The following is a 12,496-nucleotide window of genomic DNA, read 5'->3' as shown; positions in this document are numbered from 1 at the left end:
TAAATTCAAATGAGTCCTAATCAAGGCAAGTTTTATACAAACCTTGTCTTGCATCGATAATTTTTTTAAGTTTGTTTGATTTTTAAATTGGCGTTTTTATGACCTTTTGTATAATAAAAAACTTTAGTGATATTAAATTTTTATTAATTTTCAAGTTGTTGCTTTCTGACAGATGAAGGGATTCAATAAATCATAAAAGCTCTATTTAGGCAGCTTTTGGCTTTTTGGTCGCAACAAATGATGATGACTTAATAACGCACCTATGTTGGCCGTGCAATCCATGTATCGGAAGACAGCGACACTCACTGACGATTTCGGTCTTAAAAAGAGTATCTGCCACCGATGATGTAATCTGGTTCAACATTTTCTTTTGGTCCGAAGTTTTTAACTTTTCAAAGTTTTGTGTGGCAAACACCCAGCCTCCGTTATTGAGGACAAAGTCAATGCCCATGTCATTATCAAATTGCAATTTAGTTCTTTTTTTGCTATCTTTCCCATCTACAGTAGCCACCAATCGAGAGTTGAAGCCTATAATAATACAAGTTATCACAGACTTATATGTAAGTATAAATAAAACTTCGTACCAATTAGTTTTTCGCTTAACCCTCCTTCTAATGAGAGCCCCTTTACAGGTGCAATAAGATGAAGAAGTGCACCATCGAACTTAGTGATGGATCCAGTTAACTCAGCTCTAACAAATTTCCACTAAAAATAAAAAATATTGTTTGTTTTAATATTTCGAAACTAGAAATACTTGGCTTACCCAATTTTTATATTCTAAGGCATCACTTCGCACACCAATAATGCTTTTTGCGGCACCTGCGCGGAAGGGATAATCTAAAGCCAACTGGAAGGCCTTTTCATCTGCTTGGGGTGCAATTCCTTTTACCAGTTCCTTTAAAGAATTATAAATATCTAAAATTCTTTTTTCAGTTATAATTTGCTCGACGCAATTGTCGCAGAAGCTCTTTACTCCAGCCAGCTTGACATCAGCAACGTTTCCCTTATAGTTAATTTTACCACTATCACTTGTGAGTAGAGCGGGATACCGTTTAGATTCCTCGAAAACAACCACTCCGACCTGCACATCTGAAAATCCACGGCTTCTTAATGAATCACGAATATCATTGATAGCCGGCGCGATTAGATTCGACAGCACTACGGGTGTTACATTGATATCAACAACAAATACAACGTCAGCCTTGTTGTTTGGTAACTTAACAGTAAACTCATCTCCAAAGCCGTTTTGTCCAGCAGGTCCAGCGCACTTAATGCAACGCGGTGGTAATAGCACCCACTTATGAATCTGCTTAACTGCCGAACCGTAAGCTAAAGCAAACGTGCACGCAGTTGCCTCCTTATCCTTTTCAGCCACTTTTGCAAGGGCAATATCACACGCCTTGCGGTATGGTCTCGAATCCAAGGTAATAAAATTGAATGCCAAAGTTGATTCAATACCGAACAGTTCACTACATATTTCCTCTCTTTGGGAGGCTTTAAACTGGTCATTGTTAAAATCAATTGCTGTGCATTTTCCTATTCCATAGTCGTTGCCTAGGGCTGCCGAATTATCTGCTACGATACCATCAATTCGCAAGAAGTCATCGTATGGTTCAGCGTTGCCGTTGCCGAGAAGCCCCCTAGTTTTGCTTGTGTAAAATCCGTTTACGTTGAAGTGGCAAACCTTCAGGTCTGTAGTACATACTATGCTTACTCCGTATTCAGAATATAGGTGAACAGTGTAAAATCGGCGCCATGCGTGAAGACCAGACAACTCATGTGGGTATTCAACTAGGTTTCCATTTATCTTTAGGGCAAGGTTGTCGGCTACTTCGAAATAGCTACCCTCCCGATCTATAAGCGTAATGCTCTTAAGTTTTCCATTTGTAAGCTGGCCAATTATTGTGAAGTTATTGTCAACACTGTCCTGCGCGAGAATATATTTGCAGTTTCCAGGATAAGCGAAATTTAGGCCGTCGAAAGTGAATATATGCTTTCCATCAACGACATGGCCTCGTAGTTCAAAGTCATTAAAGAATATCCATGAGTATAATAATTTTTTGTTGAAAACGACATCCCAATTCTCATTTAATATAAAGTTTAAGATACTAAAACGGAATGAAAGTAGGCTTGGAAGTACAGCCAATGAGTCAAAAGAATGCGTTAGAGAACCAATCCAAGATTGCAAATCAATCACACGATCCGATGACCCTGGAGAAGTGTTTCTAATCGAGACCAAAATGGAACGAACGGCCTTTATTAATAGCTTCCCAAGTTCTTCGATCTTCTTTTCATCATCAATATGTTGTTGCTCCAGTTTAGCGACTAAGTAATCGTGGAGTTTTTGTAAAAACTCTGAAGTCTCTGGAGTTTGTGGTAAAATGTTTAACTGATCAAATAGACTATTTATAAACTCTGTTGCCTTTTCAAAAAGATTCAGAATTTTAACTTTGTCATTAAACTCATTACGAATACTTTCAAATGACGGAAAGCTTGCGACATACTGCTTAAACTCATCGGCCGCACCTTCAGCAGTTTTGACCACGATATTGATTATTTCCTGAACAGCGTCGTTAATAGGTTTTACAGTTTCAGCAACAGCTTTTCCATAATTCTTCAGAGCTGGTCCATATTTCTCAAGCGCAGAAAGAATATCTTTAAATGTCTTTGTACAAAGCTTGACAAACTCTGTATGGAGCGTACCAATTAGTTTACGCAGAGTTATAATGAAATCTTCCCAGGCTTTTAGAAGGGAATCCTTCCAAAGAACTTGCAGTTTATCATAAATATCACTAACGGATCTTTGAGCCTTTTCAAATGTTTCTGATATTGCCTTGCTTATATCATTAACAATACCTCCTATTTTTTCAAATAGAATGCGTCTAGAAAAGAGAAAACATTTTTATTAACGAAAATGTTATATTAAATCATATACTTACATGCCATCAATAATCGGTGCAATTGATTGATCAGCCTTAAGCTCTGTAACAATATCGTTTTTATAATCTAGCAATTTTCCCTTCATTTTGGAAAAATCTGGACAAGCTTCTTTTGCCAATTTAACAATTTTATCCGAATCTTGAAGAGATTTTTCCAAGCGTTCTTTAATGTTTTTAGAAATATATCCACTATCTTTGTTTACTTCCGATTCAAAATTATGCTGTAAAAAATATAAAATTACAAATAGAAATTAATTTAATTTGAAATATCTTACCCAGAAAACATTTAGATGATCTTCGTTTATAACGTAATTTGTTTGTAAAAAGTTTGTTGCATCTAATGCCACTCGGCCATTAAATAATTGTTTACCACTTCCAGAAACATCAATTTTAAATTCCTTCCCCAGTTTAAGTTCCACATTGCCATCTATATCATCTTGACGCTTCAGTACAATTTTAGCTGAATTAGGTTGAACCTCTGATGTAATTTCAATTGGATTTTTATCAAGAATTTGGACTTTTGTATTGAACTTTGCATAACGTTTTTGCTTATAGAATTCTCCGACTATATGAATGATATGTTTATTTGATTCACTTAAAGAGATTTCTAGTTTTTCCTTATTCAAAAACGAAATCGCCTTAACATCGAATTCACCGTTATTTACTTCCAGGCCAACATTGTACTCATGGGCTTCGATATTCACTGCAGCGTTACTATTTATTTGGTACTGAAACTGAAGCCCAGCTGACTTAACAGTTGTAGTAGATGCAATATTGAAACCATTTTGGGAACGGGAGTTGCGCAATTCACTGTTTCCGACCACTTTTTGTTCCGGCAGTTTAAAAATATCAAATATTATTTCAGCGTTTGCGATTTGTTGATTCACGTCCCCATCCAATCGTCCAGAAATACTTAATGGACGAATAGTTGGATGTTCAAATTTAAGTTGGCCGTTGGCGTTAAGAGCAACGCGTTCGGTGCCCGTTACATCTACAAAAGCTGTAAAGCGAGCAACGTCGTCAGGCCTTTGCAATTTATCAATAAAGAATGAAGCTGTTTGCTCGTAGTGGCCAAAGAGGCTTCCGTCTGTTGGTATTTTCTGAGTTGTTTCAAACAATATTTGACGCTTCGGAAGTGTTAATTTAATTGTGGACGACGTGGGTTGAATATTGGCCGTAAATTGGTACTTGAAATTATTTCCTGTTATTATAAAGCTATCTAAATGGTACTGATACTTAAAACCTTGGCGCGTATTCTGGGACTTCAATTCAAACTCGTATGGATATCCAAGTTCTCTCAGGTCAACAATAATAAGGGTGGTATGTTCCACAGCGTCTATTTTTTGTTCATCAATGCTCACAATTGATTGTACTATTATATTTGTGCACTGTCTCTTTTCTTCACAAACGGAAAACTTGGTGTTGAATTCTTTGTTCGTGATTTTTAAAGTGCCTAGGCCGTTTTTGGTTCCCAAATTACCCATAAAAGTGTACGAAAAGCCAACTTCCTTATCCGTACCAAAATCAAAATGTTGTCGGGTCAGCTTAAAATTGCCATTGTGCAATTTTCCTTGATAATGCACTTGGCCTTGGCCATCAATAATGGTTTTGTTTAGTTCCTTTTTAAGAGCATAAGATGCTGAGCCTGAGAATATTACGCCATTTACATTCTTGAGTTGTAATTTAATGTTCTTACTTTGAGCTCGTCCCTCAAGTTCGTAACCATCGAGCTTTAATTTCTTTGAGCTCCAGCTGCCAATTATGTAAAAGTCATCAATACTAACGTATGAAGCTTCACTATTTATTTTAATGTCCAAATCGGCCAAGTTTAGAATTTCAAAGGTCACCTTTCCTTTTCGGTCTCCTAAGAGTTCAGCAATGCTCTTTATGATAATAGGCTTTTCTTTTAACAGATCAAAGCGAATATCAACACCTTTTTTGTGGGCCGAATGATAAAATGTTGTGTCTAATCCATATGATTTGTCTGCCTGTTTGACTTGTGCACTGACTACATATGTCGAATCATCGATAGATTTAAGGGTGCGAATATTAACTTTGATGTCTTTTACAGAAACAAAGCTAGAGTCTAAAACATATGCTATGTCTACTTTCTCGGCTCCATAACTTAATGAAGCATCCATTTTTACGTATTGCTTTCCGTACTGTGCGTTAAGTACATACATTTGCTTACCGGTAAGATCACCATCTTTTATATCACCAGTTTGTTTCCGATGATATCTACCATTGAACTTCATTGGAGACTCCATATCGTTAGTTTGAGCTTCAAAATCATAGGTCCCATCATTTGGCGTGCCGTTCCAAACTGTGTTGACACGAGCATATTGCCCTAGACCGGTTTTAGAATCGAGGACGAATTCAATATTGTAGGCACCGTCGTCATTCCCGATTGAAGATTTTAAGACCTTTCCATGACTGTTTATTTCTAAAGACTTCAAGCTGGATTTAGGAATTTCAATATTAGCCTGGAGCTCATATTCAACTGCTTGCTTATTGTTGTAGTTTCCATTTGCACTTACTGTAAAAATCTCGCCGTACTTACTTGTGATACTAACCACGGCATGCTCTGTACTGTAATTTCCTAAGACAAGTGCGATCTCAAAAGGTTGGGATAGTGGATTTCCATAGGCCTTAAAGTTAAAATCTGTGTTTTTAGCTTCACCGGTTGGTTGCTGCTTAATTTGAAAGCTTATCTCCGACTTTTCACCATTAAATGCAGTGTATACTAAATTACTGCTTGCAGAAAATTCTTTAGTTTTTGTGTTAAGCCGATCAAGCTTTCCCTTTAGTGTAATTGAGCGTTTTTTATTACTGCCAGATGGTGTATCACTAAGTTGTGCGTCCATGTTGCCTTGGGATAAGCCAGTTTTTGCATTTATGGAGAACTTTCGATTTATACTGCCAGCGATGACTCGACCATCAGGAGCATTAAATATAAAGGTACCTTGTATTTCCCCTATTCCTCGCAATTCGCCTTTTAAACTTCCATTAGCCTCGAAAGCAACTTTTTTGTCGTTTGCCTCACCAATGTTTTTAGTAGAGAACTTTAACTTTTCTATATTGTTTTCAGACTTTAAGTGCAATTTCTTGTTTCCGTCCAGCGTTAACGAAGCATCAATATCGTACTTGGGAGCCTGTATGTGGAATTTAGATTCCATTTCTATTTTGTGCTTCGGTTCAGTCTTCAAAGTCTCAATACTGGCTGTCAATTCCCCCTTGCCATTTTTAGCTACGCGAAACTCGCCTTTGGCAGTTAACTGATTTTTGACAATAAGATTAAGCTTAGCCAAGGATATTTTGTCTTGCGGATGCTGCGACTCACTGGTTAGCTTAACAAGCTCTGCGGTGTCTCGACTAATCCTAAACTCGCTGTTGGTTTTGTCAGGTGTGCCGATTACTTTAAGTATCCATTGGGTAGCTTTGTCCTTGCCGCTTATTTGAACATTGCCTTGAATATTAATATTAATGTCTTGGGCCGAGTAACGTTGTCCTATTTCTCCCTTTGCAGACAGTAAAGTTCCCCAACTTGTTACTATAGAGTTATCAATAACATAGACGTTTCCATTAAAATCACGCTTAGATATAACATCTATAGACTGCTTGTTAATATTTGCTTTAGCCTCCAGGGAATAATCCTGCGCGTGTCGCTGATTGCTTTCGAATTTAACGATTATGGAGCCAATTTTTTGTTCTCGTGAAATTTCCACATCCAGATCCAATTTATTAATATCAAAATTTGACTTAATCTTTAATGCTCCAACCTGCTTGTTTTTATATTGAATTTCAAAATTTTGCACAAGTGAGCCTGCACGCACAGAATCGGAATCACCATGTTTTTGGAAATCCAAACCGCCATCGGTGCCAATGGACCAATCTGCTGCTTTACCGTTCAGTTTAATGGCATAAGACTGATCAGCTATTGTCAAATGTATTGAACTTCCGTAAATATTTTCAGGAGAACGTTCATCATTTATGTAGAAACCTGCCTCATACAGGCCATTTTCCAATTTGACATTTTTTTTTATTAAGAATGTTCGCTGATCTGATGTAATTCGAAGCTCAGAAGTTAATGAATTAGATCCAACTTCCGACCATCCGTTTAGTACTACGCGGGCGTTATTAGCATTTGACACTTGAAAGTTTTCGAAATAATATCTTTCAATGTTATTACTGTTTTTTTTAACAACTATTTTTCCGTCAGCGCGGTACCCATTTATGCTGTTTGAGATTCCATTATTGTCTTGGATTTCAATTAAAGGTTTGTATTCATTTCCGCTTTTGCTAAAGCCAATTTTACTTTTTTTTATGTCCTTATCTTGTTCATATTGACCATATACAACCAATTCACTTTTGTCGTTGTTTATTCCAGCTTCCACTGCAAAGTGGCATTGTGAGTTATCAAAGGATAATCTACTATATACCCTAGGCTTATTTCCGAGCTCATAGACAACTGTTGTATCATGAGAAACTTTGGATCCAGGAGTGGAATAATCTAATTTCCATTTTTGGGAAAAAGCTTCCTGTGTGTGAATTCCTTTGAACGAAAATTTGCGTTCAGTCGTTAAGTAAACGGCGAAACTAAATGGTTTGGATAAGTGAAATTTCTCCGAAACAGAAAGTCCTCTTTCTGGAACATTACCGTTTCCAGCTTGAACTTCACCTAAGCTTGTTGAACTCTCAATACAAATATTTAATCCAACAAGTTCCAATTGATTGAAGCAAATCTCACTAGGCTGAGAATTCTTATTTTTTTTGTTACCCTTAAGGGCAATAGCCTTTTGTTTGTCTTGTTCGGCTACATATAGTTCGGTATCAACGTTAAAATTAATAAGCTCAAGTTTTTCGCGTGGTAGCTCGAGGTCAACGTTAAAGCCTTCTCCATCCTTAATAACAGCTACAATAATATCGCTACCAGTCGCTGAATGCGCTGATGATACCACACGAAGTCCAGTGGAGAGTACTTGTGCATTAAAGCCTATCTGAAGGTTAGCATTAATATCGACACTCGGAACAAACTTTAGTCTGTACTTAGCCTTTTGCCAGTTTTGTTCTAGAATAGCATTAATATCAAGGCTAACGGCAAGATCAATTTTGGTAGCTGCAAAGCCTTGGGCTACAAGTTCCAACGGTACTCCAATGCTAGTTGGATATGCAAGGTCGGTATCAAGGAATAAATGGTGACTGGAAAGTTGCTTTTCAAACGAAGATAGTTCCCGTTTTGCTTTTTCGAAAGAAGTTGAGAAGTAGTTGATAATGTCATCCAGAGAACTTGGTATGTTGTCGCCAAGGCTCAAGAACGCCAATTCCGAACCAAACAGTTTTAAGGACACATCTAAATTAAGATCTTGCACATTTTTGCTGCCATACGTCTTATACTTTTTCGAAATTTTACCAACGTCGTCAACAATTGAACGACGGGCTCGGCCACCAGCAGCAGCACCACCATTATTTCCAACTTCAATGAGTTTAACAATTTCGTCAAAATCTTTGTTCACCAATCCTTTCGGTCCCAAATAGTATTCCAATACCTCTTCAACATTTTCTTGTCGTACGCTTGCCTCAAATACATTGTAGTTGGTGCCGAAAAGTTCCGTTGTTACATTAATACGAGATGATCGCGGCAAGAATCCATGTTGCGAATATATTAATTGATAATCATAGCTGGCGCCAATACCAAGGGATTCAAGTTTATAGGAAACCTCATTGTTGAAACTGTATCGTCTGTAGTCAATGGGAAATTTTTTTGTCACCCTAATGTTACCTAAATGATACTTTTGCTGCTCACGGTTGACGTCGGTAGAGTCTCGAATTGCTTTTAAATTAGATAAAATAAAGCCTCCAACCTGGTTAACAGTTTCGGAATTCACTATTTCCGAAATTTGATTAGCAACCTCAGCGTTAGGGCATGAGATAACGGACAAATAAGCTTCAATGCGTAACTCTGAATCTTCGTTACGATTCTTAAGAAGTTCCAAGGATTTAGATTGCAAGGTTCCATCGCATTTAACTGATGAAAACGCGTGCACAGCTGCGACACGTATGCGGTTAGAGCGCCCTGTGGAAGCGCACTCACTTAGAGCAGCAACCGTATTGCCACTTAAGCTCTTTGCATTTCCTATTCCCTTTAAAATGTACACAATGCGCTCTTCTTCTCGCTTAGTATTTGGCTTACAGTGTTTAAGGCCATCAGAAAACTTTTTAGATATGGCATCAACTTCCGGTCCTTGACAATTATTTCCTAAACAATATTTAGCAACTAAACTACCCACAGCTATATATAGCTCTTTAGGGGCGTTTGGTAAGAGCTGAGCAGCCGCTTGATTGAGGGTCTCTTTGTCAACACTTTTGACTAAGTTTAAGGACAATATTGCAAGTAATTTCTCCTTCTCATCAAATTTGGAAAGCTGTTTTAATATAACTCTAGCTGATTCTGCTGTGCTGGTACGAAATAATCCATCCAAATATACCTTGCGTGCTAAGACTTTGTTGGGATGTGGATATGCAGCCAGTTCTAATAAAGTCTCACTATCAGATTGACGTAGCAACCTTATAAACTCAACAAACTTTTTTGCGCTTTCTTTTTTTACATACTCGCCAGTAGAATCTACAAGATCAGCTAGAATCGTTTTAAGGGCGTTAATATTTTTGGACGTATAGGTTTCTGGTCTCTGGAATATTACGCTTCTGACAGTAGAACCAGTTGCCGGTGAGTTGGCCTTGGTACCGCTAGGATTTTTCAGTTTCAATGTCGTGATTACTGTTGCACTGATATCAGAGTTTCCTTTAGTATTTCCAATAAACTTGTATGTTTCTGTCAGCTGAACATTTTCAATTAGGTTGTTTACAATCTTTGACTCCTTAATATAGTTGGCCTGCAGCAGCAGGCTAGATGTAATGCCAGCTTTCTCGTTGACTTTGCCGGACACCAAACCACTGTTTATCTGCTCGCGATGCGAACAGCTGTTTAAGTTCCGCGCCTTCGTAATTATATTTGCGTTACCCACTTTCGATATTGATGTATGTGTAGGGCACATTCCGAATACGTCAACTTCATGTTCCGCTTCTGTTCCTGATTGGAGCAATGACGCAACTGCACGCTTAATATTCAATGAGTAGTCCAAGTCGTTGGAGTCTGAGCAAATTTGTGGCTCCAAAATTCCACTGACCAGTGTGAACTGAACTGGCTTCTGAATGCTATTCAATATTTTTTTCTCCACAGACTCTTTTGTATTAGATACCTTAACGGAACTTAACTGTAATGTATACCCACAGTTTCCTTTCGCAAAAATTTTTGCAGATCCGGATACTTTAAGACTGGTATCATCGGAGTCACTAAGAACGTCGCTATTCAGTCCAATAGTTAAAATACTGTCGAAGGAATAGTCATAGGAGTTGCCGGGTATGTACTTTAAAAGTCCATTGTCAGCTAGAAAATAAAATAAAATACAAAATAGAATATAAATATATATACTTTTTGGTGTTACTTACATTTCGGACATCCTAGATTGCAAGTGATTTCTAAAAATAAAAAAAATTTTTTTGTATAATAAATAAAGGACCATCTCAGCAATAAATAATTGTATGAAGCGTGATGGATAATTAAAGTAATTGGGTCTGGTGGGAGTTAACATTACAGAAATAACAGAGAAAAATATTGTTAAAAATACGCGTCGATTGATATCTTATTTGCTTAAATCTGTTTCGATCAAAATATATTTTCAAAAGAAGATTTTGATGAATTTTTAAACAATTCAATGTGAGAAACTTTAATACGACCACATTTGGAAAAACACGATAGTTAAGCCTGAAAACCGCTATAAATAGATTAATTTTCCAGGCAAATACACCGGGTGCGGGAGACTTGTGCTATATGTCAAATTTTGTCGGCATTTTCGAATGCTATCTAGCTTTTCAATTCGAATTTTGTCTAACTATAAAAAAATACCAGCCCTTGAAATTACCTTTCTTGTAATTCTTGATGTTGTAAAAAAAAAGAATAGAGAATGCTATAATCGAGTTCCCCGATTATCAGATAGCCGTTACTAAACTAGTGGAGGTGCGAACGAGAAATTTACTAATTTTTCTGGTATATCGATAGAAATAGGGAAAACTAAGAAAAAAGATGAAACAAATTTTTAAAATGTTTCAAAAGTGTGGGCGTGACGGCGTGGCCATAATGTTTTTGTATATAATGTTATTTTGTATTGTACAATAAAAACGGCTTATACCCATGGAATTGAAAATATATATACATATAATTTTCTACATATATGTACATATGTATATCTGATTTATGATCAGGATCAAGAAAGGGTCCATTGGCCGTTACTGACGGTCAAAATGACAAACGCACTATTTGTTATTTTTTGAGTTCTTATTTGTATATTTCGAATCCCTAAATCATAGATTTTTTGGAGGCAAATACGGAATTTCAGCATTCTAATCAATTTTAATTATAGGGTCCCATTAATGTACCATAAAAAAGTGTAATTTTGTAAAGCTCAGTAACATACATACATAACTTTTTAAATAAATTTTATAAGCCAAATGTATGTTTTTATCATCATTATCATCATTTTTGTAATTTAACAATTTTTTAAACACTAACCGCACTTTATATTTTTTTTAGATTATAAAACAAATTTTATTTGATAAAAATCGAGATTTTAATCATTTATGGTTTAAGTTATAGCACTTACCAGCATTTACAGCAATTGTTAAAAACACAGATGATAGGATTCCAAACAAAGCGATAATATATTTCATCCTAGCCATTACGCTTGGCCCCTTGTGGATAGCCTGGAAATAGCGAACGCCACAATTCGTGTCACATTTGTAGTTTTATATAAAATGTGTAAAAATTTGTATTTTTACCCTTACCAGCACTGGTCCTATTTAATTTTGTATATACTTCTTAGATCGGAAAACACACAGGCCGTCCGCGAATTAAACAGATTCGAATACAATGAGCACTGTCTACGAATTAAGCCGGATTATGTGAAAACACTCACTTTAAATACCTCGTATAAATCAAGAACCCACACATCAGCAATTGTGCTACGTAGTATTTAAGCGTATGTCTTGTAAATAAATACAAATACAGCGGCATAAGTAAAGATGAGGACACATTGTGAGAGACGTGCATGCCAGAACGATTCTTTATCACCAGCGAAGGGTGCGCAGGCCAAAGCCGAGTACCTAATATTATCGCATTATAATCGGACTTCGACATAGCCGACCCTAGCTTAGTACCTTTACCTTCTCTCAATTATTTTCAGCTAATACATATACGTACATATGTATGTACATGCCGAAAAAAGAAAAACAAATTCTGATAAATTTAACAAAAAAGAAAACGTTATACTCCAGTTCGTTAACAGTCAGATACATTTTTTGACATACCTTTATAAATTGGCCAGAAAAATAGTAAAATAAAAAAATTTCAAAAGGGTGTGCGTGACAGTTAATTGGCGTTAGAGTTAACGTTAGAGGGCGTGGCAAGAACTTTTTTTGAAAAATAAAATTTAAAACAAAACATT

The 12,496-nt window shown here is 36.6% G+C and overlaps 1 protein-coding gene across 1 annotated transcript; it reads right to left on the bottom strand.

Moving 5' to 3' along the window:
• Positions 1–127: 127 nt before the first annotated feature.
• Positions 128–11,972, bottom strand: LOC122622866 (apolipophorins). Its single transcript, XM_043801483.1, has 8 exons — positions 11,838–11,972; positions 11,657–11,756; positions 10,446–10,475; positions 3,215–10,383; positions 2,940–3,160; positions 764–2,882; positions 585–705; positions 128–528 (listed from the first exon to the last, which is right to left on the bottom strand). The coding sequence occupies exons 2-8, from the start codon at positions 11,730–11,732 to the stop codon at positions 206–208; spliced, it is 10,059 nt and encodes a 3,352-aa protein (XP_043657418.1). The 5' UTR covers positions 11,733–11,756; positions 11,838–11,972; the 3' UTR covers positions 128–205.
• Between the last annotated feature and the right edge of the window lie 524 nt (positions 11,973–12,496).

The sequence above is a fragment of the Drosophila teissieri genome, chromosome 4, assembly GCF_016746235.2.
Source record: "Drosophila teissieri strain GT53w chromosome 4, Prin_Dtei_1.1, whole genome shotgun sequence".
Classification (NCBI taxonomy): Eukaryota; Metazoa; Arthropoda; class Insecta; order Diptera; family Drosophilidae; genus Drosophila; species Drosophila teissieri.
The sequence above is the reverse complement of the archived record's forward strand: the minus strand, read 5'-3'. Positions and strand labels throughout refer to the sequence as shown.